The sequence below is a fragment of the Antechinus flavipes genome, chromosome 2 (genome assembly GCF_016432865.1).
Source record: "Antechinus flavipes isolate AdamAnt ecotype Samford, QLD, Australia chromosome 2, AdamAnt_v2, whole genome shotgun sequence".
Lineage (NCBI taxonomy): Eukaryota > Metazoa > Chordata > Mammalia > Dasyuromorphia > Dasyuridae > Antechinus > Antechinus flavipes.
Window position 1 is genome coordinate 626,659,090 of NC_067399.1, and position 27,546 is coordinate 626,686,635.

The following is a 27,546-nucleotide window of genomic DNA, read 5'->3' on the forward strand; positions in this document are numbered from 1 at the left end:
GGAAACAATTCACAGCTTTAGCAAAGTTGCAGGATATAACATAAACCCACATAAATCATCAGCTTTTCTATATATTTCTGACAAAGCCTATTCCCAAGAGATAAAAGGAGAAATTCCATTTGAAATAGCTATAAACAAAATTAAATACTTGGGGGGAGGGGAGATCTACCTGCCAAGACAAACCCAAGAACTATATGAACACAATTAGAAAATACTTCTCACACAAATAAAGTCAATTCTAAACAATTGGGAAAATATCAATTGCTCATCAGTAGGCAGAGCTAATATAATTAAAATGACAATTTTGCCTAAATTGGTCTACTTGTTTAGTGACACACCAAACTGCCAAAACATTATTTTGTAGAACTAGAAAAAAATAATAACAAAATTCATCTAGAAGAAAAAAGGTCAAGACTATCAAGGGAATTAATGAAAAAGATACATAGGATGTACAGGATCAAATCTAAAACTGTATTATCAAGCAACAGTCATCAGAACCATTTGGTACTGGCTAAGAAATAGAGTGGTGGATCAATGGAATAGATTAAATACACATGACAATAATCAAGGCCTATAGCAATCTATTATTTCATAATCCCTCAAACTTGAGAGTTTGGAATGAGAACTCCCCATTGGAATAAAATTGCTGGGAAAACTGAAAACTAATATATCAGAAACTTATCATAGACCTGCATCTCACACCTCATACTAAAATAAGGTCAAAATAGTTACATGATTTGGCCATAAAGGATGATAGCATAAACAATTTAGGAGAGCAAGGGATGATTTACTTATTGGATCTTTTGAGAAAGGAGGAATTTATGATCAAAGAACTAGAGAATATTATGAAAGGCAAATGGACGATTTAAATTACATTAAATTAAAAAAGTTTTGGCCAAACAAAACCAATAGAAACAAGAATAAAAGGGAAATATGAAGCTAGGAAAAAATCTTTACAGCCACTGTTTCTGATAAAGGTCTCATTTCTGAAATATGGTAGGAACTCTGTCAAACTTGCAAGATTACAAGTCATTCTTCAATTAATAAATGATCAAAGGATATTAATAGACAATTTTCAGATGATGAAATTAAAGCTATCTATAGTCATACGAAAAAATGCTCTAATTGATTGATTAGAGAAATGCAAATTAAAACAACTCTGAGATACCATGTCACACCTCTCAGATTGGCTAAGATGACAGGAAAAGATCATGATAAATGTTGGAAGGGATGTGGGAAAACTGGGACACTAATACATTGTTAATGGAGTTGCGAAATGCTCCAACCATTCTGTAGAGTGATCTGGAATGATGCCCAAAGGACTATCAAGCTGTGCATACCCTTTGACCCAAATGGTAGCAGTGCCATTACTGTGTCTGTATCTCAAGGAAATCATAAAAGATAGAAGAGGACTCGTGCAAAAATGTTTGAAGCAATTCTTTCTGTAATAACAAAGAATTGGAAAATGAGTAGATGCCCATCATTTGGGGAATGGTTGAACAAATGTGGTGTGTGAAGGTAATGGAATATTATTGTTCTATAAAAATGATGAACAAGCTAATTTTAGAAAGGCCTGGAAATATTCACACAAACTGATTATGAGCAAAACAAGCTGAACCAGAAATACATTGTACAAAATAACATCAAGAATATGCGATGATCAACTGTAAAAAGGCTTGATTCTTTTCATTGCTTCAGTGATTCAAAGCAATCCCAATAGACTTTGGACAGAAAATGCCATCTGTATCCAGAAAAAGAACTATGGAGATCTGAATATAAATCAACACATTCTTCTTTTTTCTGGTTTTTTTTTTTATCTTTCCCATGATTTTTCTCTTTTGCTCTAATTTTTCTCTCTCAACATGATCATAATGCAATGTATATTAAAAAATAAATTAACTAGTAAAAAAAAAAGCCTTCAGTGACTTTTTAAAACAATATACAAATCTTCATCTGATAGATTGAGAATCTCCACAATCTGACTCCAACCTAGTCATGACATTTCATGTCATTCCACTTTCATGTTCTCTACATTCAAGTTAAACTACAACATCGGCTTTTCCTTGAATTCTACATTTCATTCCCACATTCCTAGAATGAACTCCCTCCTTATTTCAATTTCTGAAAATCCTTATTTTTTAAAATGCTCAGTTAAGGTGTTACCTTCTCCATGAAGTCTTCTCTGATTTTTACCCCCTACACCCCACCACATAAAATTTCTAATGTTCTCTTACTGCTCAAATTACTTTGTATTTACTTTTCTGAATACATAACATATTCCTCCAATAGAATATAAGATCATATAGTACAGGAACTATTTCATGTTTGTCTTTTCATCAACAATACATAAACCAATATTTTGGTGCCAATGATTAGGCACCATGTTAGGTCTGTAATAAATGTTTGTTAACTTGCATTTAATTATTTCTTCCATCTTATTTAGAATGTTATATCTTTGTATTTCCTAAAAATACAGTTTTTAAGTTGACTTACCCTCTACCAGCCTTTGTAAATTGATCTCCTTTGTAAATTAAGACAATTAACTCAGAGATGGAGCCAAGATGGGCAAGTAAAGGGAGGAAATTCCCCCAACCTGTCCCCCAAACCATTCCAAATTCCATTAAATATTGACTTTAAATAAATTTTAGAGTTTCAGAACACTCAGAAAATCAGAGTAAAACATTTTTCAGCTGCAGGCAAATAAAAAGATTTTTATAAAAGTTCTGTGATCCCAGGATGGAAGTCCAGTATCCAGTCCTTGTGCAGGCTGGGCCAGCACAAACCAGGCCTATTCTCTTGCCCATCCTCCCCCCTACTCCCAGCCCCACACTAGCAAAGCAAGAACAGATCTAGGGACCTTTGAATTAATATCCATAGTGACAGTTTCTAGACCTCTCAGTCCAGAGACACCAAAGATGACTTGGGGTCAGCAGAAAAAAGTCTGTGGCAAAAGTGTAGAAGGCCAATCAGCAATCCCAGGGTAGACCATACCAGCACAGCCCCCAACCCCAGCATCAGAGAGTGAAGCAAGGGCACTACTCACACTTCTAAGGCAGAACAGAGTGCTTATGGACAGGTCCCTAGAAGGACTTCTGAAAACAACTACACAAAATCCCTGAAGCTTCGGACAGTGCACTCTCCACCATGAAATTGGAGCTTTATTTTAACAAAAGAATTAAAAGCCAAGTAAGGAAAATGAGTAGACAACAAAAAAAAAAGTTTCTGATCATAAAAAGTTACTACGGTGACAAGGAAGATCAAAATACATACTCAGAAAAAGATAGCAAAATTAAAGCTCCTACATCCTAAGTCTCCAAGAAAAATAAGAATTGTATTCAGGCCATAGAAGAACTCAAAGGGGATTTTGAAAAATCAAATAATATAGATAGATGAAAAATTAGAAAAAGAATTAAGAGTGGAGTGATTCAAAAGAAAATGAAAAAAACTAATGATGAGAAAAAAATGTCTTAAAAAGCCAAACTGGTCAGTTGGAAAGGATACACAAAAGCTCACTAAAGAAAGTAATTCCTTAAATGTTAGAATTGAATAAATGGAAGCTAATGAGTTTATGAGAAATAAAGATACAATAAAACAAAACCAAAGAGAGAGAGAGAGAGAGAGAGAGAGAGAGAGAGAGAGAGAGAGAGAGAGAGAGAACAGAAAAAAAGTGAAATATCTCATTGGAAAAACAACTGACCTGTAAAACAGATCCAGGAGAAATAATCTAAAAAAAAAAAAATTGGTGTACCTGAAAGTCATGATCAAAAATCTCCTGGACATCAATTTTCAAGAAATTATCAAGGAAAACTGTTTTGATATTCTAGTACCAGAGGGTAAAATAGAAATTGAAAGAATACACTGATCATCTCCTAAAAAAAATCCCCAAATGAAAACTCCTGGGAATATTATAGCCAAATTTCAGAACGCTCAGATCAATGAGAAAATATTGTAAGCAATCAGAAAGAAGCAATTCAAGCGAGTATAGTAAAGCCACTGTCAGGATAACACAAAATTTAGCAGTTTTTAAATTAAAGGACCAGAAGGCATGGAATATGATAATTCCAGAAACAAATGAGCTAGAATTACAACCCAGAATCACCTACCCATCAACTCACATATAATTCTTCAGAGGGAAAGGTAGTCATTCATTGAAATAGAGGATTTTCAAGCATCCATGATGAAAAGACCAGAGTCAAATGGAAAATTTGATTTCTAATTCAGGACTAATACAGGATGTGATATCATAAAGAACTTAATAAATGTTATTTCTTTATATTCCTACAAGGGAAAATTTACTTGTAACTCATTAGAAGTTTCTCATTATAATGGCAGCTAGAAAGAGATTATATAGACAGAAGGCACAGGTGTAAGTTGAATATGAAGTAATAATAATAATATCTTTTTTAAATGATGAAACTAAAGGGTGAAAGATGAATGTACTGGGAGAAAGGAAAAGAGAAAAGTGGAATGGCGTAAATCATTTGCCATAAAAAGAGGCAAGGAAATCTTTTAAAATGGAAGGGAAAGGGGAGAGGAGAAGGTAAGCTAGTGAATCTTACTCTCATCAGAATTGGCTCAAAGATGAAATAACATACAAACTCAGTATGGGTATAGAAATCTATCTTACCCTGCAGGAAAATAGGAGGGGAATGGGATATGGGAAGGGGAGCTGGTGATAAAAGAGAAGGCATATTGGGTAAAGGAATGGTCAATTGCAAAACACTTCTGAGTATGAACTGAATAAAATAAATGGGGAGAAATAAGATTAGCATATTAATTGCGAAAAGAATTTTGAAGCAAATTTCTCTGATAAGGCTTATTTCTCAAATATAGAGGGAACTGAGTCAAATTTATATATATAAAAAGATACATGCCCCAAATGATAAATGATCAAAAGATATGATCTATGCCCAAAGGGTTATAAATTCATGTCATCCTTTGACCTAACAATATCACTACTAAGTATGAATACCAAAAGAGATTTTTTAAAAAAGGATAAAGGACCAACATGTACAAAAATATTTGTAGCAGCGCTCTTCTCAGAGCAAAAAATTGGAAATTGAGAGGATGCTTAATAATTGGGGAATAGATGAATAAATTGGGGTATGTGATTGTCATAGAATTTTATTGTTTTATGGGAAGTAATGAGTAAGATGCTTCAAAAAAAAAAGAACAGCCCTGGAAAGTCCTCCATCTCCATGAACTCAAGCAAAATGAAATGTACTGTTTACAAAGTAATAGCAATGTTCTGAGATGACTAGCTGGAAATGACTTTGCTAATTCTCAGCAGTACAATGATTCCTAATTATTCTGAAGGACTTTCTCTCTATGTTTCTGTCTTCCTCTCTCCCTCTCTTCCTCTCTCCTTGTTTTCCCTCTCTGTCTGTCTGTCTCTCTCTATCTCTCTTTCTCTGTCTCTCTCTCTCTCTTTCTCTCAACATTACTTTTGATCTCTTTCTCTCAACTTTATTTTTTTGAGTATTTTTTCTTATTAGGGTGGGAGATATATGTTTTCTTTCACAACATGACTTTTATGGAAATAATTTGTATAACTTCACATGTGGTTTGTTAATGAGGGCTTGGGGTGGGGACAAGGGAGAGAATTTGGAACTCAAAAGTTTTAAAAACAAATGTTTTTTTTAATTTGTTTTAAATGTAACTGGGGGAAATAGTAAATTAATAATTTTTAAAAGGAACAGTAGTACATGCCCCACCAAAAAATAATAATTAACTCAGCTAAATGTCAGTTTAGCTCCCTTTGTTGTTGTTGAGTCATTTCAATCAGCTCCTACTTTGCATTAACCCTTTTGGGAATTTCTTGATAGAGATACTGGGGTGGTTTGCCATTTCCTTCTTCAGCTCATTTTATAACTGAAAAAAGGCACATTGATTTGGTTTGAACAGAAATGAGGCAAATGGGGTCAAGTGACTTACCTAGGATCACACAGCTAGTAAGGGACTAAGGATAATTTTGAACTAAGGAAGATGAGTCTTCTTGACTCTAGGCTTGGTACTCTATTCACCAGAGACCTTTAAATGACATATTATAAAATCTCTCACTTATTTTTTTATATTTCCCTTTGGCAGAGTCATTTGACCACTAGGTAGAAATTTATTGATATATTTGAACCATTCATTGGGCCCTTTATATATGTTAGTCTATATTATTAGCTATAGTTTCATTTATATTTGTAGTCTTATTTATTCTAATAGAGCATAAGCTCCTCTAAAGGCAGAGATCACACATTATACATCTTTAATTCAACATTAGTTGGTGAACTGAGCATATTAGTCACCCAATACATAATTGATAATGAATATGAGTTCATAGATTTTAAAGATGGCAAGTTAGAAATCATATGATGCAATATCTCTACTTGACAAATGCTAACAATGATGATGAAGGTGAAGGTGATGATAAGGTGCTAAAGCAGATAGTGCCTAGAAAAAGAATTTGACTTTAGAAGACTAAAAATATCACCACCTCTAAAAATCCCTGACAACTCAATAGCTTTATTCCCTTAGGCTAGATCAATACAGCTCAAGTCTGGGTGTCTTACACAGGCAAGAAAGAGATAAGTTTAAAAGAAAACCAGTTAGAGTGTCCAGGATTAAGAATGCTGGGTTACAAACAGTGGTGAAGAAGTTGAACAAGACAAGAAAGCAAACTATTTAAAGCTCCAAATTCATCTTATTCCTCTCTCCTTTTTAACCTTTCCTACATAAAGGGATTAAATCCATATCAGTTTGACCTCAAAATTTTCACTTATATCATGTACTACTATGAAGATCTACGCAAGATTTAAAAGCATTTTCTAGATATAATAACATCAATTGTTCTGATATCCCAAGATTAGCAAACATATGTGTGTTTGATGATTGGGGAAGAAGGGAGGCTGTTCTTTTCACTGATTTTCCCCAATTGGTTGTGATGTCTGTTTATTTATTTTAACTTCCCTGACTAGCTCTTAGATTTTTCTGTATATGTCCAGTTCCTTGATCTCCAAATAATAATAGTTCAATTTATACAGCATAAGACTTTAAAGATTGCAAAGTGGTTTATATGCAAACATTATCTTATTTGATTCCCACAACAACCCTGTAAAGTAAGTAAGTATTGTTGTTATTCCCATTTTACAGATTGAAAAAAAAATCATTTTTTGTCCAGGAATTTGAACTCAGATGTTTTTTTTTTTTGCTTTTACTGAAGCAATTGGGGTTAAGTGACTTGCCCAAAGTCATACAGTTAGGAAGTGTTAAGTGTCTGTGGCCAAATTTGAACTCAGATCCTCCTGACTTCAGGGCTGGTGCTCTATCCACTGTGCCATCTAGCTACCCCGAACTCAGATCTTCTTGACACTGCATCCTCTAGCTCCTGCTTCTCCCCTAGCCTCCCTGGCCATCAACTGCAGAGGTGACTCCTGTGAGGAACGAGTCCATCATCCCATCCAGCTGCAGGCAAGCAGCTTAACTGAAGCATCATGTGCTGGGCCACCATCACCTTAACTATTCTCTCTATTCAGATCCTGAGGGAGACAGGGTCCCTCCTTCATTCTCTTTGAATTCTGCTTCAGATGGGCAGATCCAGGTGGATGGTACCATGAAAGTAGGGTTGCACTTGGAATCAAGATTTGAGTTTGAATTCTTTCTTGGTAGTTATGGGACTTTGATCAAATAACTTAACCTCTCTCAGATTACATTTCCTCATCTGTAAAATGAGGAAAATAATAGTAACAACTTCATAGTTGCTGCAAGAATAAAATGAAATAAGATATACAAAGCTCTCTGCAAATCTTAAAATACTAGATATAAATGTTAGGTACTATTATTATCATTATTGTGAAAATCATGAAAGACTTTTTTTTTTAAATAAATAATGAACCACTCAGGGAAGGAAACAGCTTATTGCTGGGGATACCCTGCTTAGAATGCCCTTTGATTTTTTTTCTTCCCTTTGATTTTCCCTTTAATTTTTTCCAGCCAACCCCACCTGGATTAACCTTCAATTATAGCCAGTCAGTAAATATTTTGTAAGATTCCCACCATGGGCAAGACATCACATGAAATGCTTATGGTGAAGTAAAGAAGAATAAGATGTCATCTATGTACCTGCCTTTCAGGGATCTTGAAATCTATTCAATAGATCAAGGATCTCTGCTTTCTTTGGTGTGAGAAATGCTAGTGCCTGTTGACCACTCAGTAGGTAAAAGTCTTAGAGAGCTGCCTCAACTCAGAGAAGAAAATAACTTATTTTAAGCCCCCACAAACAAGAAATATCAAATAGTGTCAGAAGCAAAACTATGAAAAGAGGTATTTCATATTTCAGAGATGTTTCACTATCTGATATGAAAAAAGGTATTTCTGCCTTCAGGCCTAAATCCAGACACCAAGATACTTCTAACAATCTAGTATGGGAGATAAAACATGAGTACTCCTTCCCTGATGATAACTACAACTATAACTAAGAATACAACTATTACTACTATTACTTCTATTACTACTACTACTACTACTACTACTACTGCTATATTAAAGTAATACTTCTAGTAGTATAGTATACTACTACTACTACTACTGATAGTAGTAGTAGTATTCTACTACTACTGATAGTAGTAGTAGAATACTACTACTATTATTATTAGTACTACTACTACAACTACTATTATTACTACCACTACTACTACAATTACTACTACTACTACCATTACTACTATTACTATTACTCCTACTCCTACTATTACTATTACTAGTATTATTACTACCATCACTCTTACTACTATTACTACTGCTACTATTATTATTATTATTACTAGTACTACTGTTACTACTACTACTACTACCATTACTACTACTACTACTATTACTGATACCACTACTACTATTACTATTATTGATACTAGTACTATTATTACTACTACTAATATTATTATTATTACTGCTACCATTACTACTACTATTACTACTATTACTACTACTACTATTACTATTACTACTACCACTACTACTATTATTATTACTACTACTATCATGATGACTATAACTATTATTGGCAAATGGCTACATTAATACAAAAAAATTAACATGTGTATACTTCTTACTATGTTCCAGGTAGTTTGCAATTATTAATTCATTTGATCCTCTTGCCTACTTTAGGATGCTATTATTCTTATTATCTCCATTTACATTTTAAGAAACTGAGGCAAGCAGAGGTTAAGAAATTATACGTCCAAATCACACGACTAATAAGTGTAGGATATTGAATTTGAATCCAAGTTTTCTTGTCTCAGGACACAGTAGTCTACAAGGCTGCCTCTCTTCTCTGAACCTTTAAAACACAGATATTCCCTGCTGCCATAGTTGCTTGTATTTCATTAAATCCCATCTTGATTTGGTCTCCATTAGGGTGTGTATTGTTCATTTTCCCAAACAGGCTATAAGGCTTTGAAGGGCAAGCACCTTAGTATATATTTCTTGATATTACCAATAGCCTAATGCTTGGAAGTTGAATTAAATCAAATGTGCCACAATCTAAAAAGGAATTGACACTGACAACTAGCTGGGTTCTGGGTACAGAGGCCTAGATCAGCAGAGGGCAGCAGAGAGCCTTACCTAGTACCCAGTGCTTCTCAGCTTTTCATCATTTACAGGGATAGAAATGCTTTCTATCTTGTTTTTATAAAACAAGTATTTATTACGTGCCCACTGTATGTCAGATAAAACGATCATCACTGGATACAGACACAAAATTAAACAGAATCCACCCTCAAAAATTTCATCTGATCTCAGAACACTTTGTACTCCTATGTACTTATAGTCTCATTTTTGCATTTTTCTATACACATGCCTGATTACTTACTCCCTTGTTTACTAGCTAATATACATGTGCATGTGCATATACATGCATACATATATACATACCAGGATGTGCGGGGGATAGTGCGCACAAAAATGAGATCCAGAAAACCAAGTCAATTCAACAAAATAACTACGAATACACAGGGGAGAAAGTATGAGGCAAAAGAAAAGAATGTCTGAATGAAAGTAGAAATGACTGCCTATAATTTAATGAGAGAGCTAACCAGAGTCAATTGAAGATACCTATAGAGCTCTGCAGAAGGGAGTGATTTGTGACATTCTTGCATGGACCAAGGATACTTCCTGCTAGTCCCTGGTTGCTGATCAAAACCTGATAGAATTGAACTAAGATGAAATGATAGAACTAAACTCATTATTCCACACTGAGAATAATTCACCAATAGACCTGAACTTATAGCACCAAACCCAGTCTTCTCAATATCCAAGAGCTGAGCCAAAACAAGACCCAGTAAGCGTTGTCTAAATACTAACAACCAATCACTTTCTCTTATTTACCCCAAGAAATAACCAATCACAATTTGTACATTTTTCTTTTAAAAAGAAACAGTCCCAACTTTCCCTGTGGAAATGCTCAGGGCAAAGCAAAACTTAAGAAAATGTCTACTTTGCAGAGTTCTTTGGTTATTACATAGTTTTTCTAAAAACATCGGTTTATTGAAAGGTACAGATTGAAATCTAGTAATCAGTTTCTTCAAAATGAGGCAAAAAAATTGTCTTTAAGAACAGGAGTTAAGAGCTCTGAAGTGAGGCTGCCAGTGGAAGAATAGGAAATCCTTAATGTAGGAAATTTTCAAATAATCTCCAAAGAGTAGAATTTGTAAGGACTTAAACTTTCTCTGGTATCTGCTATGTTACAAGCTGTTTGCTTCCATAATCACAAACATTGAGAAAAGTTCCTTTAAAATAATTCAAATGTTAGCAGATTTTTGGGGAGAAAAGATTTCCAATAATGACAGAATTTGTGCAATCTAATAATAGACAAGGATTATAAAAGTGGTAATAGTTCGATTAGGTAATAACTTTGTTATTAAAATGTCTTCAGGAAAAAGAAAATTATACAAAGGTTTTTCCAGAAGTCTTATATGTGGTATTAAAAAAAAAATCTGGAAACAATCTTAGGACCCCAAATTGGACATTGACTAAACAAAGTAATACATCAATTCAATGGAAACTATGACACCAAAAAGAAAAACAATTTTGATGAATACACAGATGTATTAAAGGATCCATACAGTATAATGCAAAGTTAGAAAAGGGTTTGTAGGATTGTAGCTGTAAATATTTTTTTAAAAAATAATAATGTATTTGGGGCATAATGGATAGAGCACCAGATCTAAAGTGAGGAGGACTTGAGTGCAAATCTGGTATCAGGCACTTAACACCTCCTAGCTGTGTGACCCTGGGCAAACCACTTAATCCAATTGCCTCAGGAAAAAAAAAAAAAAAGTGTTTCATAAAAAATACTCTAAATTTCATCTAAAATGGTATTTTTATTTGCCTGGTTTTCTCTCTTTAAAATGTTGTTTTGTTTTATAGTCTTTTTTTTTCTTTCCAGGACCAATCACCACTAATGAGTCTATAGATCCATTAGCTATATTTTAATAATAAATATAAACTATTTGTAGCAAAAAAAAAAAATTAATTAAAAAGAATATATAGTGAATTGCTAAAAGTCATTTCTAATTGTCAAAAAAAGCCTCAGTTGTCAGAATTCTTAACACAGTCAATAAATATCATTCCCTTTTCCTTCTCCTCACACCTCCCTTTTTTAACTTATGAAGACCAGGATCTTGGAACACAGGTAGGAGAGACAAAAGGGACATCTACCTGAGTTACTAATATATTCATGGAAACAGATGGTAGTTGAAGAAGAAAAGACAATATTAATTTGGAGCAATCTACTTGCATAGTACCTTGTGTTTTGCTAGGACTCCCCAAAGGCTGATGGATTTAATTTGAGAATCCCTGCATTCAGCATGGTCTAGTGGAAATAGCTCTGTACATGAAGTGTTTTTACTTTTGTTTGTAACCCTAATGCTTAGTATAGTGTTTGACACACAGTAAATGATTAATTGATGCTTGCCTGATGCCTTGGAGATTCATGGTGTAATCCTAGCTCTAGTACCAGTTATTTTGGGTTCCTTATATGTGAAATAGGAATAATGATATTTATGCAATCAGCTCAGAAGGTTGTTGTGAAGATAAAATGAGTAAATCTGGAAACTTGGTATAGTCACTGAAACAAAGTCCCAAAGAATATGGAAAGGAAAGAAATAGAGAACTAGTCAATGTAGGGGAAATAGGGAGAACCAAGAATCATAGTCTAGCTCCCTATGTATGTACATGAGTTTGTAAATAATTGAAGAATATTAACTGCTCAAAGGTAGGCCAAGCCAATATAATAAAAATTACATTCTACCTAACTTAATTTACTTATACAGTACTATACCAGTCAAATTACTAAAATTTTATTTTATAGGGTTAGAAAAAATAGTAAAAGTTCATATGAATGATCGTATAATATGATGAGATGGTATGATCTGAATAATAACAAAAGGTTAAGAATACCAAGAGAATCAATGAAAAATAAAATTAAGGAAGGCATTTCAATGGTTCCAGATTGCAAACAATATTACAAAGTAGTGATCATGAAAACAATCTAGGTTATTGTTCAGTTGTTGCAGTCATGCACTAGACTTTATAACCTCATTTGGAATTTTTTTCCAAAGGTATCCCAAATATCCCAAAATAATATCCCAAAGACATAAAAAGGAGTGGAAGTACCTATTTGTACAAAAAATATATATAACAGTTCTTTTGTGATGGCTAAGAAGTGGAACAATAGAACAATCAATTTTGGAATAGCTAACCAAGCTGTGGTAAGTGATTGTGATAGAATATTATTGTCCCATAAGAAATGACAAACAGCATAGGTTCAGAAAAAACTGGAAAGATTCACATAAACTGATACAAAGTGAAATGAGTAGAACCAAAAAAAATGTCACACACAGTAACAACAATATTGTATGATTGAGACTTCTGGGGGCAAACGCAAGATTGTGGAAACCTTCTCTTACAATCCTCAGACTAATTAGCTCTGGGCCAGCAGACCCCACAAATATTGCTAGTGCAACAAATTATTAGCAGAAGATAATTTTGAGAGATTGCCAGAAAAAGTCTGTTTCAATTGGAAATAGGAGGGAGGCAGCCAAGCACAAGCAGCTGAATACAAAAACCAGCACAGACACCACAAAATCCTGGGACGTTGCAGTCTCCATGTGGCAGAGAATCTACAGGGAGGAATTGACAGGAATCTACAGCAGTGTTGGCCACTCTGTCCTGGTTACAAGCCAGCAGATCAGCAGAGAAGTTATAAAACATTCAGTACAAACATAAAAGATCAATAATGAACCCCAAAACACCAGAATCTCACCAGACCTAGTCATGCTCATCCAGCAATGGGAGTGAGTCAGCACTGACTCAGCTCAGCCCTAGCCCCTTGGAAAACCTCCCCCCCAAAGACAGACCTTAACTTTTAAAAAAAATAAGTAAAAACAAATAAAGAGGACTCTGACAATAGACAGCTTCTATGATGAAAAGGAAGAACAGATTTCAAACCCTGAGGAGACTAAAGGCAGATTGTTTCCAGATGAAGCTCCCAAAGGTGGTATAATCTGGTCCCCATCTCACAAGGCTCTTCTAGAAGAAATTAAAAAAGATTTTAAAAGATAGAAGAAAAATGGGGAAAAAATGAAAATTTTGCAAGAAGGTTTGGAAAAGGCATATAACTCATTAAAAGATAGATTTGATAAATTAAAAAGAAAATAACTCCCTGAAAAACAGAATTTGTGAAACTGAAAAAGAAAATAACTCCTTAAAAAACAGAATTTGTGAATCAGAAAAAGAAAATAACATTTTAAAAACAGAAAATGTGAAACAGAAAAAGAAAATAATTTCTTAAAAAACAGAATTTGTGAAACAGAAAAAGAAAATAACTCCTTAAAAAAACAGAATTTGTGTAACAGAAAAAGAAAATAACTCTTTAAAAAACAGAATTTGTGAAACAGAAAAAGAAAACTCCTTAAAAAACAGAAATTTGTGAAATGGAAAAAACTCCATAAAACAAAACAACTCATTTAAAAATTTAATTGGACAAAAACAAAAAGAAGCAAAAAAAGTAAATAGAGAAAATAAAATTTACTAAAAACCAGAACCAAACAAATGGAAATGAATGACTCAATTACAATTAGTAAAGCAAAACCAAAAAAGGGGAAAAAATAGAAAAAAAATGTAAAATACCTAATTAGGAAAACAACCAATCTGGAGAATAGATCTAGGAGAGACAATCTAAGAATTATTGGATTTCCTGATATACATGATGGAAAAAAAAAAAAAGTCTAGACACTATCTTTCAGGAAATTATCAAAGAGAACTGCCCAGATATCATAGAATGAGAAAGTAAAATGACCACTGAAGGAATTCACTGAACACCTCCTAAAAGAGATTCCCAAATTAAAACTCCAAGGAATAGTGTGGCCAAATTTCAGAACTATCAGATCAAAGAAAAAATATTACAAGCAGCCAGAAAAAAAAAAAAAATTCAAATGCTGAGGAGCCATAATAAGGATTACTCAGGACCTAGCAGCTTCCACTTTAAAGGATCAAAGGGCCTGGAATCTGATATTCCAAAAGGTGAAGGAATTTGGAATGCAACCAAAAATAAATTACTCTGCTAAACTGAGCATTTTCTTTCAGGAAAGAAGATTGACATTTAATGAAACTGGTGAATTCCATTTATTTTTGATGAAAAGACCAGAACTAAACCAACAATTTGACCTCCAAATATAGAACTCAAGAAGAGCATAAAAAGGTTAAAAAAAAAAAAAAAAAAACACTTGAGAACTGTATTTCTGTTATGAGTATACATAGATAGTACATGTATAATCTGATTTTACTGTATAATATAAAAAAGAAAGTAAAGGTGGAAAAGGGATTGTAACAGAAAAAAAAGGAGAAAGTGGAGGCAAAATGAGGAAAATTACATCTCAGAAAGAGGCAAAGAAAACCTATTATAATTGAGGGAAAGAAGGAAGGATGACAAATATTGAGTGAATCTTACTCTCATCAAATCTGGTCCAAAGAAAGAATATTAGATATATTTGGTTTCACAAAGAAACATCTCATAGAAAAGTAGGAAGGGGAAGGGGAAAAGGGAAAGGGTAAGCTAAATAGAAGGGAAAAGAGAAATAGTAGGGGAAAGATATAAGAAAGGAGGAGGGTCTCTAAAGAGGGAGAACTGTTTGAGGCAAGTAGTGCTCATAAGTAAAAAAAAAAAAAATACTGGGAAAGAGGGAAAGGGGAAAAGGAAAGAGAAAAGTATAATTTGATGACAGGACATACAGAATTAGTAGTTTTAAATGTAAATGTGAATGGGGTGAACCCTCCCATAAAATGTAAGCAGATAGCAGACTGGATTAAAACCTAGACTCCTACAATATGTTGTTTACAAGAAACACACTTAAAGCAGAGTGATACAGAGTAAAGGTAAAAGGCTGGAGCAGAATCTATTATGCTTCTGGTGAAGACTATACAACAATCAATTCTGATGGATGTGGTTCTTCAACACTGAGATGATTCAAACCAGTTCCAATTGTTCAGTGATAAAGAGAGCCATCTACACCCAGAGAGAGAACTATGGGAACAAAGTGTGGAGCCCAACATAGCATTCTCACTCTGTTGTTATTTGCTTGCATTTTGTTTTCTTTCTCAGTTTTTCTTTTTCTTATTTCTTGATCTGACTTTTCTTGTGCAACAAAATAATTGTATAAATATGTATACATATATTAGATCTAACATGTATTAGACAACCTGCCAGCTAGGGGAGGGGGTGGAGGAAGGAGGAGAAAATTTGGAACAAAAGGTTTTGCAAGGGTCAATGATGGAAAAATTACTTATGCATATGCTTTATAAATAAAAAGCTTTCATTAAAAAAAAACAATAAAGATGATGAAAATTTTTGAATGAATTGGCTTTTCTCAATAACACAAGGGTACAAGACAATCCCAAAGGACTCATGATGAAAAATGCTATCTGCCTGCAGGAGAACATATGATGTCTAAATATAGATTAAAACACATTTTTTTAACTTTATTTTTGTTTGAGTTTTGTTGAACAAAATAACCAATATCAAAATGTTTTACATGATTGCCTATATACAATCTTTATCAGACTGCTTATCTCAGGAAGGGAGGAGGGAGGGGAAAAATTTGGAAGCCAACATTTTTTTTAATGATTATTTTTTAAAATTACATGTTATTCGAGCAGAACCAGGAGATCATTATATACCTCAACAACGATACTGTTTGAGGATGTATTCTGATGGAAGTGGATCTCTTCAATAAAGAGAGCTTTAATTGATCAAAGATGGACAGAAGCAGCTACACCCAAAGAAAGAACACTGGGAAATGAATATAAACTGCTTGCATTTTTGTTTTTCTTCCCGGGTTATTTATACCTTCTGAATTCAATTCTCCCTGTGCAACAAGATAACTGTTCGGTTCTGCACACATATATTGTATCTAGGATATACTGTAACCTATTCAACATGTAAAGGACTGCTTACCATCTAGGGGAGGGGGTGGAGGGAGGAGGGGAAAAATCGGAACAGAAGTGAATGCAAGGGATAATGCTGTAAAAAATTACCCTGGCATGGGTTCTATCAATAAAAAGTTATTTAAAAAAAATAAAATTACATGTTATTGGGAAATGTGCAATGAGATAAAAATAATTAAAAAATAAAAATAACTTAAATGCATAATTCTGTATTTTTACCATGTTGATTTTAGCTTATCCATCTAAATGATTGTACAGCCCCATCTTGAAACCTTTGTTACATGCCATTCCCCTAACTTTATGGACTACAAGTTTGGATGTGTCTGTATAACTACCTTTCCTTTTGTGACATTGCTACATCAAATAAAATGTGAGGGTGACATTCTCAATACTTAAAGTTTTTTTTTTCCCCTAAAAAACTTCATTCTATGGCAGAGTATCAATCCAGGACATTAATGAGTTGATCCAAATGACTAGGTTTATGTTTTATCTGAGATTTGAATCACAACCATGAATTTCCTTTTGTTTATATAATAAAAAACAAAAGTCCTAATCTAACCAGTGAAACTTGACAATATTAAGAAATCTACTCATTTTTTAAAATTCTGTATTTAATAAATGCATTTGGGAAAATAGTGGTCATGGGAATACAGGAATTCAGAAATCATGGAGTTCATAGCCAATAATAACTGCTATCAAGCAAAATGAGTTCAATATTAAGCTTACTGGACAGAAGGAACAATGACTTAGAGATTCATAGGTGACAGTAAACAAAGAACAGGAAAGGTTGTAGTAAATTTAGAGCAGAAAAAGTAGTTTCTGAGGCAATAAGAAGGCCTGAATTTATACGTGATGAGTAATAGGTATGCCATTTTTCCCCTTAGCCTGATGTGATGGAAAATCTAATGAAAGCTTCCAGGCTTAAAGAGAGTACCCAGAGAAAACTAAGCTTCAGTGAGTATAAGAAGTCATCTCTCCAAATACCTGTGGGGACATAGGCCAGGGTACTGGCTACACCAATGGAATAAAGAAATAACAGTCTGCAGATAAAAGAAAATGCTATCATCTTGGACAAAGCCATGTTTACATCCCTGCCTTAGTGATCTCTCTTTTAGTAAAACAATTTTGACCTCTAAAACTTTGGTCACTTCACATATTGAAAAAAAAGACAGGCATTTCAGGTACTTTTCTTCCCCTTCATTATTTCAGACTTTTGTTATCAATATACTTTTACTCATATCTAGGAATAGAGACAAACATATTATATTGTTCCTTTGAGAAATGAAAAAACATTCCTACCATGAAACCAAGGGGCAATGGATTTGGTGTTCCTCTCAAAGCCAGCCCGGCGGGGCAATTGCTCTTCCTTAAACCAGCGAATGATGACATCTTTAGAGACTGGACGGAGGGGCCGTTCCCAGGCTCTGAAATAGATAGACATCAATATGCTGCATGAGGCATTCAGTGAGAATCAACAGACCTCGCTAAATTCTAATTTGGAATTATAGAGAAAAATAAAAGCAGAAAATTTTCCAAACACACAAAAAAATCTCCCAAATAATTTCACTGTATTTGGAGTATATTAATGATTAGCATTCCAAATAATTCACCTCTTTCCTTCCTATTATTGCTATTTATTTTAATTCCCTAAGGTTGCACTAACTGCAATGGAGGTTGGCAAGATGGATTGGACCAATGACTGAAAAATCAATATCATTGAACTGTTAAAAAAATTAACATGATGAATATAAATAAGCATGAGAAAACATATGTAAATTGATATAAAGTGATGTAGTAGAAACAGGAAAAACTATAAAGGTAAACAATGGTTATAATAATACCAATGAAAAACAACTAATAATCAGGGATGAGAATCAGGGATGAGAAAAAATATACTCCTCTGTCTTTGTTGTAGAAGTGAGATACTATGGGAATGGTTTATTGCACATACTAATATGCTGGGGAGATAGTCTTTTCTCTTTTATTTTATTTTGTTACAAAGAGTGGCTCTCTACGTGAAGGAGGGAGGAAGTGTATATGAAAATGAAGATGGCAGAAAAAACAAAACATATCAGTAAAAAGAGATCAATGAATGAGTAAATGAACAAAGAAACAAACAAAAATGTTACTTTTTAGAGAAGCAAATCATAGTGAAGATTCGATGAATAAATGTATATTTCTTTTTTATTATAACTTTTTATTTACAAAATATATGCATGGGTGATGTTTCAACATTGACTCTTGCAAAACCTTCTGTTCCAAATTTTCTTCTCCTTCCCCCCTTCCCCTCTCCTAGATGGCAGGTAAACCAATTAAATGTATATTTCTTAAGAAGAGTTGTTAAACAAACAGAAGCAAAACTTGTAGAACAGTATACATGATGATTGCTATTATATCATTGAAAATCATGGTAAAAATTAATTGAACTCAAGTTAGATGAGATGGGGAAATGTTGGTATACAGTGCAGCATATGTTGTCTATCATTGGATGTGATTGTTGTGTCAGTTTTACTTAAATAATTTTTTGTTTGTTACAAGAAATGATTCTCTTTGTGGGCAGATAAAGTATATTATGAAATAACTGTAATGGAAAAAGAAAGTCATTAATGAAACTTTATTTTTTTTAAAGGATCAAGGATTGATTTATCAAAAACCATTCATCTAACTATCCTGCCCTGTCTCACCTCCTTATCAATTATACTTCACACAACAAAATTAGAGTTGGGAATAAAAGGCAGGAAAGGAATTAGGAGATTTTTTTTCTTCCTAATAATGAAACTGAGAATTGCATATTACCTTGAGGAGGGATCCCCCAAATACAATAAATATATATATATATATATTTTATATATGTGTACACACACATACACACACACACATACACACGCGCATATATGTGTGTGTGTGTGTGTGTGTGGAAACCATAATGTACTTAAGTGAAGACATATTTGAGCAATATTGTAATGTTTGGTGGGAAAGGCTAAAGACCAACATCTAGCACTATGATATAATATCACATTCATCTCAAAGCCTCTATTCAGCCCCAAGGATGAAGAAAAAATCAGCAATGTTCTACTAAACATGGCGATCTGTAGCCAGCGACCTAATTTAGTGAGAGTTGGGACTTTGCTATCCAGCCTTACAGCTCCTTGTCTTTGGGATTTACTGCCTTCATTAGTGTTTCTATTCCTCTCTCTCCATGAAGGCCAAATGATTTAAGCATCTCACAAAAATAAAAATAATGAGAAAGGCTGCTCTGACAGGTGGCCTGTCAGCAGCCTGGCAAAGTCTAAGAGCCTGCTATCCCTTCAGATGGCTCACTTTGATTCTTCAACAAGCTGGGAATTTCAGTTCATGTTAGCAGTGAGTTTCAGCCCAGTCGGTCAGAGAGATTACCAGTCAAAGCCAAATACTTCTGATCAGAGAGAGACACAAGTCCCTCTGAGTTTACTCCCCAATTACATATCACAGCCACAATGACTGACACTGGCAAGCTGGAGCAGACAGGGGGCTGGGAATGATGAAGGAACTGTCCAGTGTTCACTGCCAGGACTCTCAATTCTAATTCCATGGACTGCCTGAACTGTCTTGGTCATCACTTTTATGCAATTGTCCTAATATCCCAGAGGAGTTTTTGCTAACTATACAAAGCTACCCTACAGCTAGGTCTGCATATGTTCTATTAGGGCATTTCATATGTATTTGAAAGACAGATGAAGGATCAGTTTTTACTAAGAACTTAAAAGATATAGGAACCTTTCTGGGGGGAAAAAAAACTGACTTGCTATGACTACACTAGAGCTTGACACATTTCAGAAAATAATTTCTACAAGCAGTCTGGTACTCATTTCTAAACTGTTAGACCATATCTTACATTATTATAAGTCTTACTTTAAACCATAGCTAGTTTGTATTTCATATTATTTATTTCCTGGTTCAAAATGTTAATGGAAGACTGTCTTCTGAATCTTCAGTTTAGAGCAGATATACATTGTGAATAGCACTTACCAAAACAATACTTTCTTTAAAAGGATACTTTTGATCTGTGCCTCTGACAAATCTTTTCATCTCTGATATTTCAAGTTAAAAGCAAAGATTTTGGAAATTCCTAGTAAGCAAAATATGTGAGGTAAAGAAGTGACAGTGGATTCAATCAGCAACAAATTTGCTCCAACTGTCTCTCAAAACATTCATGTTCCCTGTCAGAATTAAACACAGTCAGGACAGGAGATGTTTTGTTTTGGCTTCTGTATGCTGTCACTTAGGACAGTGCCTAGAACAAGCGAGGTCTTAATAAGTACTGGTTTAATTAATTGATTGATTGATACCTACCTAACTGGGACAAGAAGGGACTTTGGCGGAGTGGGGTTAGGATGATGGTTATTGGGCTTTGCCTCCTGTTCATTGTACAAGCCAATTTCTTGAAACATGTTGCTGAGACCAGCAACTGTCCCTTTCTGAATTGCTCGGAGTGAGTGCCTACGGTATTCATCCCGGGCTCTCTGAGCTTTCCTCCTCCGTTCTTCATCTGCTGCTTTAGAACGACGCACTGAAAAAAAAAAGAGAAAAGAAGTTAGGGAAAACATGTTTAAAAAATAGTGAATCAAGAAATAAATATTTATTGAGTTCCTAAGGATGCTGTTATATTGAATGGGCAAAGTATATAATTGTTACCTTTGCAGATTTCTTTCACAAGCTAATGATTCAGTGGTATCATAAAGGAAATAGATGCTTGTAATTTTTAAGGGATATTTGGGAAACTCTAGAAATTAACCTTAAAGCTAGTCAGTGTTGAATAGTTGATTGAGAGAATGGGTTGGGTACTCTATTTACAGTCGTGTGAACAGTCAGTGGCTGTGCTGGAAGTATTTTCACATGAAATTAGAGAGACTCAATGTTGCTGAATGTAAACATATCTTTAACATGAAAGATCTAGAACATGGAACATCCATAATAAGGAAAAGTTAGATTTGCAAAACTAATAGTCATAATGGGGAAGGGAAAGCACATATAGATCATGTAGTAACCTGGTTGCTTTCAGGGAGTCAAGGAATAGAAGACATCACCAATCTTTTTTCAATATTCCCCAACCAGATTCTGTGATATGCATAAACCACAGGGAGCATTATGGAACCACAAACTAGTTATAGAAGCAAAAAGAAGATATAAAGGAATTTTCTCACTCATGTCCATTAAGAATTTAAAATGAATGGCCCAAAATTCAGACTGAATTTTTAAGAGCTTCTAAAGATAGCTGGCTAGGAATACATGGCTGGTAGATGCATAAGAAAAAGGATAAGATAATCATTTTGGACTTCAAACTAAAACTAAAAGATGTTTATCCTCATGATAAAGAAGATAAAAAAATATACAAACACTAATAAATAGCAGTAGGTGTAGTAGCAGCTCTGAAGGGATACCCAACATAGTATGGAGGATCCCAATAGAAAGCAACAAAAACCTATATGATGAAATCACTATTAGATATCAGAGGTTCTATACTTTTATAGGTCTAAGTTGCCCTGATCATATTTGTTCCCTACATGTGTTCTCTAGACATACATGTTCCTTTATATGTCTTCTCTCCCACTGATGACAAGGCAACCTGTTGAGAAGTGTACCCTTAAGGGTATATTGCCCCAGTTAATACCTGCTCCAAATAATGTAATATGTACTGAAAACTATGATAGAAGTCTGTAAAACCAAATTTCATCCAGCACAATAGGATAAATCTCTATGGTATCAGTAAAGTGGCTTCCTAACAGGCAGAAAATTAGTTTGCTTAAGGCACGGATGACATAACACTTACATCAGTTATATACTAATGTTCTGGTTCTAAATGTTCTCCATCGAATTAAAGGCATCTGCTTCTTTTACTCCCACCAAAAAGAACATCATTCAAGAGGGGCTTACTTACCTAATTTTCCTTCCCTTCCTTCCAACTCATAGAGTATCTCAAGTTCATTTTCTGCTCTCTCATCTTTTATTCCACTTTTGGTTAAGTGAACATCCTCCTTGTCAAAGTCAAGATCTCAATTTGAACCCTTAACCCTACTCCTTTCCCTCCCCTCCACTAGATTGCTCATACAATAACTCCCCACAAAATCCTTACTTGCTACTTATCTGCAGGCCTTTTCTTCCTATATAGATGCCAAGGTCTTTTTCAAAATTTAAAAAAAAAAAAACTTTTTTTCTGATTGTTTTGTCCCTCAAGTTATTGTTCTAACTTTTACTCCCTTCTATAGAGAAATTACTTTAAAATGCTAGTGACATATTTGCCTCCATTTCTCTCCTCCAGTTTGTTTGGAAACTTCTTGCCATATGATCTCTAACCTCATCACTCAACTGAAACTGCCCTAGTCAAAGTTACAAATCATTTCTAATCGTCAAATACAATGGCCTTTGTTCAGTCCTCGTCCTTCTTGACCTCTCTGTAGTGTGACACTGCTGACCCCCATCACTTTTTGGATATTCTCCCCTCTCAGAGTTTTTATGATATTGAATGTCTTGGTTCTCTCTTATTTGCTTGACTGTTCTATGTATCCTTTCTTGTATTCATCATTATGTCCTGCCCTTCTGTGGAAATTTCCCAAGTTTTTGTCCTAATTCCTCTTTTATTCTTTCTCACCAATCTCATTATCTCCCATGACTTCAATTATCTCTGGGTAGATGATTCTCAAATGTAGCTATTCCTAGTCTTTCCCCTAACTCCAATCTTGCATTACAAATTGCCTATCATATATTTTCCTGAATGTCCTATAGATACTTCAAATAAAACAGATCCAAAGGGAACTAATTACCTTTCCCCAAAAACAAAATTTCCCAAATGTGTCAAGTGTACAAGCATCCTTGCAACTTTAATTATTCTCAATCCTTCATCTTCCCTCACCAATTAATTGCCAAACCTGGTAGATTTTCTATTCATGACATCTTTTTAATCTGTCCTGTTGTGCCACACTTCCCTTTTAATGTCTTGACCCAGTTTCCCTAATTGTCCTATTCAGTTACTCTGCCTCAGGTTATAACCATTCCCTCTTAATGTTTGATAGGATAAAGGTCTTATATCTTAGACTTTAGGCTATAATTATTCCCTCTTAATGTTTGATGGGATAAAGGTCTTTATCCATTTTAGACATCATTAGAATATCAGAAGCCTCTCTGGTATCTCCCTCCATTATTTCATCTTAGATGCCTGCCTCCATTATGTCCATCCTCATCCTAGGTACCTCCCCCATTATGTCACCATTTTTGTTACCCTATAAAAGAATCTTATATCCAACATTCCCTGCAGGATTCTTTGCGAGGATAGTCTCATTCAGCCTGGGACCAAACCATGGATCCATTTGGTTCCAGTAAATCTCTCCTTTTCAAATAAATTATTAAAATGTTCTCTAATCTCTATTCTGCCTCAGTTTCTCCAACATAACATCCCCTTCTCTCTACTTATACCACCAACCTTTTCCCTATCCCATACAATTGTACTGCAATGGGTCATCCTGCCTCAAGTCTCCTCTCCCAAGTTTATCTTCCTTACCAATGCCAAAATAGTTTTACTAAAGAATGGGTCCAACCACCTCAACCATTTCTGCCTCAAGGGGTTTGCATCAGATTCTAAAGGGGGAACTTGGAATTTTACATAGCTGAGAAAGGGAAATAAATATTGATGGATAAAGATAGATATGGCTGTGTTGAAGATAAACCCAATAATTAGCCATTTCCTGGCTACTACATCCCAAGTGGGATTCAAACATAGTATAACCCATACTTAATAAACTCCAATGACTTTCTATTTCTTCTAGCATAACATACAAACTGACATTGAAAATCCTTCATAATCCGGTTCTAGCTATCCAGCTATAGTAAGTATCCAGCTTACTATATATCATTTCTCTCAAATCACTCAACTTGTTCAGTTAACTGGTCTACTTACCTTTCTTCATACCCCAAATTCATCTTATCTTTGCACCTTTACACAGTTTATCTACCATCCTTGAAATAAAGTCCTTCTTTAATTTTACTTTGTGTGATCCCTCCTTCCTTTAGAACTCATTTCATATAGTAATTCCTACATAAAGCTTTACCTATCCTTCAGCTACTATTGTGTCTCCCAATTTAAAAAATATGTCACAATTACTTTGTATATAATTTGAATTCACATATAAGTAGAGGTTGTTTCTCCCAATAGGAAGTGAACTGCCTAAAGGAAAAAACTTTTTTTTTTCATTTTTGTTTCTCCTGTGACTAATAAAGTATCTGGTTCATATAGGTGCTTAAATGCTTATTGATTCATAGATCAATGAGATAAAGTTCTCGATTCAAATTATGTGAATGAATTGAGCTAGACAAACAGTTTGCCCTTTTATCTCACCAATTTTTTTTTCTTTTAGAATCCTGAAGCCTAGGGATGCTATATATATATATATATAAAGCAAAGGGTCCTCAAACTTAAAGCAGTACTTAAAAAATTAGGGCCCTGATGCTTAGAAGGAAAAATTAAATGAGTCATTCAGGGTCTGGTTGTTAAAAAGAAGTCAAATAAATCCATCTATCTAGTTTCACTCTGTACAAAAATGGAGAAAATTATACAGAACAGAAATCTGGGCCCGATTACTACCAGGTTGATTGCTTGCTTGTTTTTGAAATTTTCAAACTTTTTCATTTTGAATAGCAGAAAGCTCTGGTCAGATTGTATACTTTCAGAAGGCAATTCAGCATGGATCTGCCCAGCAGTCAGGTACCTAGAAATGTCCTCACTTTAAAATAAAGCACATTCAAAAATCCAAGGATCAGCTTCTGGGGCATTAGCATGTCAGAGATGAAGATAGGCAATAATCAGAGCTAGCTCAGTGTACATAAGGTGCCACTGTGGTGATCCTCAGGCACACACTGTCAGCAAGTATTGTTCAGGACCTGCTGCATGGCCATTGATTAATGGGGTCAATCATCAGGGATGACCTGGTTAATCTCAGTGCAACAATAATTGTTCATGTCCCACTCTCTAACTCATAGACATTTTTTATGATGAGATTTTTTTTAATAACTATAATGTCAAGTCCAAGCCAGGGATGAGGAGGGTCCCCTTTATGAATCCAAGAGTAGTAAATTCTCAAGGGCAGGGGCATTCTGCTAAAAAGATAACAAAGACAGCAAATCACAGAAGATGAATCTCTATGGAAAGCCTACTTCAGGCATTATCCCTAGAATTTCCTACGTGTTCACATATGACTCTGGCCTAGACTTTCCCAACAGATGGTAAGCAAGTTGCTGGAAGCTCCCCTGAAGCTATTAAATCAGTTCTGTGAATGGTGAGGACGGAAGGGACTCCAGAGATTACAGGTTGGACTGAATCATGACTGCCACAGAGCCCTCACTGCTCTGTCCATGAAAACATAGCCCTTGGACAAAGGCTGCTATAGGGCAGGCACTCTAGGGAGGCATCATGGTGTAATGGAAAAAGTCTGGTTGTTACGTTAGGAAACAAGTTCTAGATTCCACTCTGCCATTTAATGTGTGACTTTATAGCAAATCACTTAATTTCTCTCTGAACCTCTGTTTCCCAACTCTAAAATGGGGATGGTAATAATACCTGCTTGTCTATTCAGACATTTGTTAGACACCTACTGTGTTCAGATCATTTCAGGGAGAGATATACAATATTTGCTTTCATGGAGCACATAGACACAAGATAAAATAACTATCATTCAAAGTTACACATGATAAATGCATTAGAACAGTGGTCTCTAAAATTGGGGATAAAGGGACAGCTAGTTGGTACAGTGAATAGAGCATTAGCCCTGAGTTTAAATCTGGCCTCAGACACTTAATACTTCCTAGATGTGTGGCCCTGGTCAAGTCACTTAACCCCAATAGCCTCAGCAAAAAATAAAATAAAACAAAACAAAATAAAACAAAAAAGCTGCTTTAACTCAGGGAGCCATGGTCCGATTCCAGAGGGAGTATGTTCAACCAAGTGGGAAGATGCATAGTATACCGCATGGGATGTAATATCTGAGAAATGGCCAAATATTGGGTTTATCTCCAATATGGCCATATCTACTTCTATCCCTCAATATTTATTCCCCTCTCTCAGCTATGCAAATTCCTAGGCTCCCCCTTTAAAATCTGGTACAGACCCCCTGAAGCAGATATAACCTAAACTAACCATTACCTAGAGAAGCTGCACAAGTGCTTCAGGGACCCCACAAATATATCATGTCACTGGAAAGCATTAGGTAGCAGAGCAGCTTAGATGCAGGAAAACAGTTCAAATCTGTCCTTATATACTTACTAGCTGTGCAAACTTGAATGAATCACATATCCTCCTCAGTTTTCTCAAGTATAAAATGGGGATAATAATAACAATTACCTCCCAGGATTGTTGTGAGATAAAATTAGACAATATTTACAACATATTTAGCACAGTCCATTCAATCATTCCTCTCTACATTATCTTTCCACCCAAATCCACCCATTTCTCAAATTTCCCCTTTACTCTCAAGAGCACCAACATCTTTCTATATACCTCATTTTTCAATTTGGTATCATCTTCAATTTCTTCCTTTCTCTCTCACCTCATCAATATATACAATCAATGGCCTTATCTTTTTAATTCTACCTTTCTCTTTTTAACCAGCCATCACTCTAGGTCAGACCTTCACTACTTCTTATTGGATCTTCTATCAGTCTTCCTGTTTCATCTCTTCCCATTCTAATGTGTCCTTCATATACTTCCAATTGGATTTTCCAAGTGCAGATCTGAAGCATGTCATTCCTACTCAGTAAACTCCAGTTTTAACTCCATATTGACTCTAGGATTAAGTCTTATCAGTGTTTAGCACAGTACCTGGCATATATTTTTATTGTTCAGTTGTTTCAGTCATGTCCAACTCTTTGAGACCTCATTTGGGATTTTCATGGCAAACATGCTGAAGTAGTTTGCCCTTTTCCTTCTCCAGCTCATTTTACTGATGAGGAATCAAGGCAAACAGGGTTAAGTGATTTTCCTGAGGACATACAGCTAGTATGAGGCTGGATTTGAACTTAAAAGTTCTCACTCCA

The 27,546-nt window shown here is 34.7% G+C and overlaps 1 protein-coding gene across 1 annotated transcript in view; it reads right to left on the reverse strand.

The window, feature by feature from the left end:
- The window catches only part of SH2D4B (SH2 domain containing 4B), a 212,050-nt gene that overhangs the window by 74,645 nt on the left and 109,859 nt on the right, over nucleotides 1–27,546 (reverse strand). The window contains exons 6-7 of the mRNA XM_051981966.1: nucleotides 20,821–21,037; nucleotides 17,788–17,912 (exon numbers count right to left, since the gene is read on the reverse strand). Of these exons, the coding sequence (XP_051837926.1) occupies nucleotides 17,788–17,912; nucleotides 20,821–21,037 (342 nt within the window). The remainder of the gene's footprint in view (nucleotides 1–17,787; nucleotides 17,913–20,820; nucleotides 21,038–27,546) is intronic.